This window comes from Macaca nemestrina, chromosome 20, assembly GCF_043159975.1.
Source record: "Macaca nemestrina isolate mMacNem1 chromosome 20, mMacNem.hap1, whole genome shotgun sequence".
Classification (NCBI taxonomy): domain Eukaryota; kingdom Metazoa; phylum Chordata; class Mammalia; order Primates; family Cercopithecidae; genus Macaca; species Macaca nemestrina.
The window spans coordinates 40982302-40991297 of NC_092144.1; the positions used below are offsets into that span (position 1 = coordinate 40982302).

General features: G+C 44.2%; 1 protein-coding gene across 1 annotated transcript; it reads left to right on the top strand.

Annotated features, from left to right (window-relative positions):
- The first annotated feature begins 3873 nt into the window (after positions 1-3873).
- Positions 3874-6703, top strand: LINC03103 (long intergenic non-protein coding RNA 3103). Its single transcript, XM_011765350.3, is given in 4 exon segments — positions 3874-4116; positions 4429-4636; positions 4639-4793; positions 6673-6703. Coding segments are annotated over 4 exon segments (456 nt in total). The 5' UTR covers positions 3874-4054.
- The last annotated feature ends 2293 nt before the right edge of the window (positions 6704-8996 follow it).

The following is an 8996-nucleotide window of genomic DNA, read 5'->3' on the forward strand; positions in this document are numbered from 1 at the left end:
AGGTGTTTCTGTGTATTGAGAGACTGCCTTTCCCTGGCATTGGCTGTGACCAATTATTTTAGAGAGATAGCTTAACAACTGCCTCACCATCACTTGATGGTTGCCTGACATTCCTGATTGGTGAGGGAGAGAGAGAGGGGGTCAGGGGACTCTCCTGCCCTGTTCCTGTCTGACTAGCTACCTGCTGTAACAATTATACTATTACTAGTGATAAACCTATCACTTGTGCCTATGACAGGGCCTTGCACAAGGTAGATCACCAATGATTATGGTTGGATTAATAAACAAGGCCTCTCTTATGCCCCCAAGAATAGCAGAGACGCTCTTCTCACCTCTTATTCGGAAGCTACTCTCAATTATATATAAGATGGTAAGATTAGTCAACTCACTCTCATCAGGTGGTTAACGTGCTAGTGGTTAATCCAATCCAGTTACTTGTTCCAATAATTAGACCCATGCTGGATGTGTTCCTTCAGCTCAGCCCTGCCTGCTCTGAAACTATTTCGGAACCAGTGGCTTTGGTTGGGCACTGGAAATACATAAAGAAGAAGACATACATGCTGTCTCAGGGTACTCGTGGGTCTCTAGCCAGGAGTCAGACGACATCACCACCATCACAAGCTGGTGATGCCAGAGAGGTGTGAATGGAGAACAGAGTTGAAATTCATATGGAAGTGACCAGTGGAGTTGTCAGGGACGTTTTAAAAAGAAAATAACAAGTAAACTGGGTTTTGACAAAAAATAAAATAGGGATTTATTTTCTGCATGTGAGTACATATCAAAAGTAGAAAAGTATAACAGTTCAAAAAAAAAAAATACAGTTATGTGGTTCAGGTTAATGCCCACAGGCCGGAAGAAGGCTCAGAGCCTTCTCTGTGAGTGTAAAGTTTATCCAAGTCACCTTGGACACCATCACATTCTCTGCTTAAGCAAAGCTGCTTGTCAGAGGAGTTTCTGCATATTCTGAATATTCAGGGACTCTCCTGGCCCTGCAGGTGCCTCAGGAAGCCCTAGAGAGGAAACACATCCTCATTGGTGAAAGGATCTCACGTGGCTCTTGCCAAGGGTGAGCAGTGTAGAGGGAGCATAATAAACTCCCTTAGACAACATCTGATTTCCAACAGCTGTCCCACTTCCGAGGCTTCGTGCTTTCAGTGCAGCCACCGCCAATGCAATATCCTCCGGTTTAAGGTTAGGTACCAGAAATACTTCTGCCAGAAATTCTTGATGTAATCAAAATGGGATTTTCATGGACTTGCACAATTTTAGGATCTGGGAGAAGATCCTTACCCAGGCCTGCTTTGAGGCTGGCCCTCAGTGTGTCCCACAGTGAAATAACCCGACATCTGACTTTGAAGCCAGGTTCTTGGGTCAGTTCTTACCTTTTTGTGTGTATCAAAGAACTCCTCCAAATGCTTCCTTTCCCCACCCATCTGTCCCCACAGACATGTACCCCAATGCCCTTAACTTGCTCTTAAATGAGTAAACAAAGCTTCATTAACATATAAACATGATTTATGAAAACAAATCTCTCCCCAAATCTGCTTAGAGAAGCAGTGTCACATAACTGTAAGCAAAGATGAAAGACCACGATTAACAGGGTCCACATCTGTTTGGGGGAGGACGCCACTTGAGTCTCTGTCAGCCTTTACCTCAAAGAATGTGTACTCTAGGTCGATAATGAAACTCGCGGCCCATCTGTCTTCTGGTGTGCCCTGTGCTGTGCTGAGAACTTCTCATCCACTGGATCTCATGGAGGTTCACAGTCATGTGAAGAGGGGGTCTTGTCTTCACCTGCATCTTGCAGGTGAGTGGACAGAGATGCGGAAAGCATGAGAGCTAGTGCAGAGAAGAGCTGGGGCACCAGCAGTAGGACTGGAGGCAGGACAATGTCTTAGATTACTACCTGGATGGACAAACTACATAGATGAAGATTTAAAAAACAACAACAACAAAAAAAAAACCTGGACCTGATTTATAAAATTGAGATGTCTCCATTGATCCAGTTGCTTGCATCATGTGTTAATTCTCTGCTGTTCTCTTTCTCATGTAAGCACCACCTGTCTTCCACATTATGATATGAAGCTGAAGATCCACCCCACTAGGTCAACGGGGACACTAATTGGGGAATATTTGAGGTGCAGAGAGGAGGAAGATGCTACATCCTGTGAACCTCAGTAAGGGGGATGCCTCTGTGTGTAGGGATATCAAGGCCCTGGCCCTGTGTCATCCCCAGACAAGCCCTGTATCACCCTGGGAGCTCTGCAAGGACAGAATCTGTGTGACACTTTGGGAACTTCTAGGATGCTAATCAGAGGTCTTCTCCTCTGAGTCCTCAAACAAATGAGAAGTAGACCCTAGGGTCAAGGATGGATGAAAATATCAGCATGGTGGTTTGCAGAGCTAGATTGGATCTGCAGAGAGCCCAAGGCTCCCTGTCTTCCTCTGCCTAGTCTCCAGCCACTGAGTCCAGGCAGCTGCGTGCCCATTGTTTCTGGGGGCAGAGACAGAACCGGGCCGTAGACTTGCTGTGGGGAGGGATATCTGCCATACGGAAGCAGAAGCCAAGAGCATCTTTCCCCTGTGGTCCCTAAAGGAAAAATTGAGGAAGACCACAGGGAATAGCAAATCTTTCATAGCTTAAGACACCCATAGACATCAGACTCTTTTCACCCTTCCCAGCAGCTGTCCTTCAGGAAAGAGGAAATGGAGTGGGAATTTTTCCCCCAATACTTTCAGGGCAGAAGTCATCATTTGCTACTATCTGAATGTTTGTGTTTTTCCCAAATTCCTATAAGGAAATTCACCCCCAAGGTGTTGGCCTTAGGAGGTGGAGCCTTTGGAAGGTGATTAAGTCATGGAGATGGAGTCCTCATGCATAGGATTAGTGTTTTTATAAAAGAGGCCCAAGAGAGATCTCTTTTCTTTTCCACCATGTGAGAACACAACAAGCAGTCACCATCTATGAACCAGAAAACTGATTCGCCAGACACTGAATCTGCCAGCACCTTGGTCTTGGACTTCCCAGCCTCCAGAAATGTAACAAATAAATGCCTGTCATTTGTGGGCCACTCAGTCTATAGTATTTGGTTAAAGCAGCCTTAGTGGACCAAAACACCATTCCTGTGCCCATCAGCAGCATGAAGAATAGGAAATGATGTCTTCCCACTGTAGGTGTCACTGTTGACCTCCATCACACCTTCTTGCATCCACACCCTTGCTGTGGCCTCATCGCGGGTGGCATATGCTTCTCTGACTCTGGGCTCTGAGGTTGGCTATATGATTTACTTTTAGCCAATGGAATGTAGATGGAGACAGGAGGGTGCCAATTTTGGATGAGGCATTTAGAAGCCCTTGGGTTTCAGTAGACCCTCTCATGCCTCTGATACCACCATGCAGAGAACATGCCCCAGTTACCTCTCTGGTCCAAAAAGTGTGAGAGACAGGTGGAAAGAGACATGGTAGACACCCTAACAATCCCAGATGCAGAGCTGCTTAGTCAAGACCATTCTAGATCATCCAAGTCCTAGCCAACTCATAGACACCCAGGTAGTAATGCAGGATTGCTGCTTAAGTCCACAAGTTTTGGGGCTGTCTGTTATGCAGCAACAACTAACTCATACACTTACCTTTCATATTTATTTTGGAATCCCCCAGGCCTAGCAAAAGTCCCAGAATAGTGTAGGTGCTCAAAAAGTATTCGTTGTTTGAATGAATGAATGAAAACTCCTTTTTGTAAACCAGCTCATCATAATGTCTCACTAATGGCTGCCTTACATTGCAGTATTTATCTCTGTGATTTTGGAGGGATAATTTAAAAAAAAAAAACAAAAACAAAAACAAAAAAAAACAAAAAACAAAAAAAAAAAAAAAACAAGGCAAGACAGTAACCTCTCTTGATATGAGCTGCCAAGCATTTAAAGTCCTAGGAGTCAGAGATCACCTGGCTGTCTTCAACATCACCTGCAGGCAGCTGGTGCATCACACACTATGGTGTGATGAAGCCAGCCTCCTTCACCCCCCTCTAAACTCCGACGGGAAGAAATGACCCAACATGGCCATGCATTTATCTGGAGTCAATGCTGATTCTGACTGCATGACCACCTTTACCCTCAGGCATGTGAGTCCCATCAGAGAGGTTGCTAGTATGATATCAGATCCACTTTTCTTCCTATTTTTCAGAGGAAAGGTTCCAACACATCCGAGGAAACACATGCCTTCCCAGACTGGCCTGATGCTGTTTCCCAGGAGCTGCATTCTGGAAGGTGGACCATCAGGTGGAAGAAGTATTCTTCAGAGAGCTGCCTTCCCAAGGGAATGGTGACAGCTTGCGCTTGCCGGGGAGTCCTGCTGCCTTCCGAGGTGTGAAGGGAAGGCATGCACTGTGCATATGCTGTACCATACAGTTTTGCCTACAACTGCTTATAGCTTCATTGTAGCTGTGAATGCTCTGTTCCTCTCCTTTTCACCCCTGAAGATTCGCGAACATGCAGGATTGAGCTGTGCGAGGCATAGCATTCCCCACATGGTAGGCAAAGGAGGATGTGGGTCTGACGGCTCTACCGCCGCCCACCCGGGTGAATGGACATGTGTTCCGGGGTATCAGAGCTTGCGGCTGACCAGCCGACGTGTCCACAGGCAGCCCTCCCACTGGCTGTGTCGACATTTTGGGTTTCATTGAAGGATTTTACTGGTACAGACTTTACAAAGGCAAAATTGTTTCTCAAGGAAGTGGGCATGAAAGATCTCAAATCAGAGGCTGCTAAAAATGAGAGGCCATCAGTTGCAGAAAAGCAAGCACAGATTAATGACCTATCTATGTCCTACACGGTTTTAGGACTGCGCCTAGATGGGCTTAAAGACCCTAGCCTAAAAACTATAAATGTGCTTCCGTTTTTGCCCTGTAGGACAAGAAAGCCTTACAGACTTGCTTCTAACTGTGAGAGGAGCAGAGGCTGGGAAGGGAGAGGGAGAAGAGGAGGAGAACAGGAGACGAGAAGGAGGGGAGAGGGAGGGGAGGAGGAGAGAGTCTTGTCAAAATCTTTTTAGTGCACAAAACTAATTTTGTTCATCTTGGATTTGGTGAGCTGGATAATATTCTGTGCACAGCTCCTAAATGAATTATTAAATGTCAACTCAAGATGGCTTAACTAAAATACTCAATTTAATAACCAAAAGTATCGAAGGTAACAACAACAATTTTGCAGGTGATTGTAGAGTTGTCAAGTCAAACTATTATAGACAAGCATTTGGGGTTTTCACATAATCTCCTTCCACATCTCATCTTCTGTCACTAAATACCCACTCTGGTGAGCATATTCCATTTCAATAAAGATCATCCCTTCGGTGCCAGCTTCTTTTTATTCAGATTGAGCCAGAAAACCTTTTTTTTTTTTCTAAAATATAAAGCTAAACAAGATCTCAGTCACAACCACCAAATCTTTATTAATGCATTCCTTGTGCTACTTCTGAATATTAATAAAAATTAATAATTAATTTTGCCTTTGGCATTGCAAGATATACTAGTTTTAATTAGTGTACTGTACTCCTATACAATTAAAAAATAATTGATGTCCACGCTTATTGGCGGTGTCTGTGATCTTCCTTTCTGTTGTTGTCAACAAATGCCTTAAAAAACAAGTTCAAGAATGTTGTGCTGTCCGCTTGATTTACACACCCAAAGTAATAGGCAAATCTTTTATGATGAAACAGAACAGTTTTCTGTTTAAATTATACACAAGTATATTAACTAGAAAGAGAAAATTAAAAGCTGATGGCTACAAGGAATAATGGAAAGTCTATAAAAATGTTTTATCTATCAACAAATTTGCTTGGAAAATATCAATGGTTGGCACCATCTCTCCGCTGAAACATGGAGAGGCCATCTTGGATCTGTTATGTCAATTCCATCAAGCATTTAATTCTGACGTCCTCCTTAATCAGCTTCAGTTATTTAAATTCAGCATATCATGTTACTGTTCTACTACATCATTTTAATTGTGCCATGAACTACTTTATTATAGAATGCTAAAGTATTTCCCTGTGCCTCCTTCTTCCTCTTTCTGAACAATGCCGACTGTAGAGAGACAGCCCATGGTGAAAGGAGGGAAATCGCTTCCTTTGAAAATATTTGTGTCAAGAATCTTGCATAGAGGGAGGGTGGTGGTTGTTTTAGCAAGAAATAATTCAAATCCCACAGCACATGTTTCTTAGTTTTCTTTCTCTGAGCCAGGATTTTTATTTTTTATGAAATCTCCATTGAACAACTACAAATGTATCTGTAATACCAAGAGGTAATAGGCTAAGAGGAAAGAAACTTAGGAAAACACACGGCAAGGAAGAAAGAGTCAATGTGAGATGCGGATTTCACACTTTACCCTGGACTCACTGGTTAATAAAGATGTTTAAGGCAGAAAAATCACAAATTGACGCAAATTTTTATCATATTCGTGATCTTAATAGCAATTTTGTTTTTTTTTTTTAAATCTACTCTACCAAAATATCTGTCCTAAAAATGTAATCTTTGGTTTATTTTTCATAAAAGAATTGGCTTCAGAGAATTTATCACAATCTAAAATCATCTTGGCCATGTATCTGTTTACTTGTTCATAATCTGCATCTCCTCCTAGGTCCAAGTGCATGAGCCCCGGTGCCTGACTGTTCCCTTCACAGCTGCACTCACAGTGCCAAGCACAAGCTCTAGCAGAGCACTGGCATTTCACAAACATCCGTGCAATGAATGTATTAATTCTGACTCAAAATACGTTTTTATTCTTCCCCTTTATAGTGTCTTCTAAATTTTCTTTTCCCATGCCCATCAAAATGTGAATGGTTTAACCAGCTGTGGTCTAACTGGAGAATGTCCATTACTCAGTGATAAAAAAAAATAAGCCATGAATACACACAATACCACGTATGAGTCTCAAAACAATGGGTTGAGCCATACAAGCCAGCTTCCAAAGAGTCTACACTGTAGGATCGAATGCATATGGAGTTGCAGAGCAGGGAAGGCTAAGCTGTGGTGAGAGAAATCAGAACAGAGCACACTTTCTTCTCAAGAGAATCTCCCCAAAAAGAGGCATGAGGGAACATTCTGGGGTCATGGAAAAGTCATAGAGCTTGATCAGGCTGATGTTTGCATGGATATTATACGTGAAACTATACACCTAAGAGCTGTGCATGCATCCTATGTTAATTACATCTTAATTTTTAAAATCTTAGTAACACACATTTTTTTTTTTTTTTTTTATAGTTCATTGGCAATGGAAGGAGGAAATGCAGAATATGAATACGGTTAAGAGGCCCTGGAATTCCTGTTTCCATATCACTACCTCCCTCCCTCCACAGATTCAGGGAACAGTGCTACTAAGCAGCAGAGTTGACAGATGTTCTTACAAACCCCCCCTCCGCCCTGATGCATTTTCCTACCTGGCTTCACCCCGCCCCTGGAGGCTGTAACAGGTCTCTCTCACGCACAGGTGATGAAGGCAGGGGTTCCTTCATTGCAAGCACGCCGTCTTGGATGCAGGGAAGCACCCAGCTCCTCTGCCAGAAGCTGTGAATAACACTCTTAACAGTCCATGCAAATGCTGTGGTCTATGTCTGCATGCCCAGCTGGTCTGCTGATCAATTTTTACTTCTCAAATTGGGTCAGTGAAAAAGGACAGCGCTTTCTGTTCCCGTGATCTAAATTCTCAATGTGATCTAAATTCTATTAACACTGGGGAACCTGAAAATTCCAAAGCAAGCCTTTAGCTTCACTGGGACCACCTTTCAGAAAGGCCCATTGACCTATTTTCTTTTTAAACCTTCCATTTCTTTTAATTAAAAGGCTCAAATTTCCTGGATGTTAATCAAAGATTAGCTTGAGAATTAAAATGCTGTGCATCACTCAGAAAAAGAACCAAGTCGAATGGTGAACCACACTCCTCTCCTAATCAGTCCCAAACCACCTCGAAAGGGCCTTCTATGCAACTTCCTCATGTCTGTGAGAGGAACCAAGTGCGAAGGCTTCCTGCTGTCATGCTCCGATGGGGAGATGAGCTGTGGAGCTGGGGTAGCCTTTGGGGATTCTCTGTTGACTTCCTCTAAGAATTGGATCTTCTCCTCTGACTGCACCTGAGAAGTCCTGATTTTCTCATCCTGATTTTGCTTCTCTTTTCCTTTACTCATGGGTGATGGGTCCATATTCGACCAAATGGTCTAGGCATCGCAGCTGGCCTTGAGCTTTCTAGTCCACTGTTTTCGATTGGCTCCTGGGGTGCATTGGAGACCTGAGGGTATCTGAACTGCAAAAGTGAGTTCCACGCCTGGCACGAACGCTCTTGGTCTGTCCAGAGCTGTCCCTTCCACAAATCTCTGTCTGTTGTTGTCCCTCAGGTTCACCTAGGAGAGCCTAGGTCATGCCTCAAGGACACTGAATGGCAAACAACACAGCCTCTCTGGGCAGTGCAGGCCTCTAAGAATGACTGTCATTGCATGCAACGTGGGGACATTATCAGGGAGTAGACTAGATGCTGCCTCCAGCCAGAGGCAGAGGATGTCAGGGACAGCGTGTCCCGCAAGAGTGAAACTCAGGCTGCATCCTCAAGGGAGGAATGATTTCAGGTGGAGGAGGATGTTCTGGGCTTCGCAGGCAAAGGAATGTTGTCTGATGAAAGAATAAGAGCTGCTTTCTGAAAAGCAGTTTTTCCCTGAAATTCAGACATTCCCATGCTGGCTTCACGTGTGTTGCCATCTCGCATCCCCTCTGAGCACAAATGGCCTCCCCAAAGCTTGCTGCAGTCAGGGCAGACAGGAGGGACACATGGAGAGCTGTGGGTGGCACCAGCCACTGTGCAGATCAGGGAAGAGCATCAGAAGGTTCCACTGCGCGTCTCAGGTCTGCCCGCTGCTCTCTGTCTTTGTGCCCCGTCTGTGAGTGGGGCCTGTGGGGTTGGACTCAGGGAGTTGTTATGAAGGCTGATGAGGCCCATTGCACCGTGTCCCTTAACATG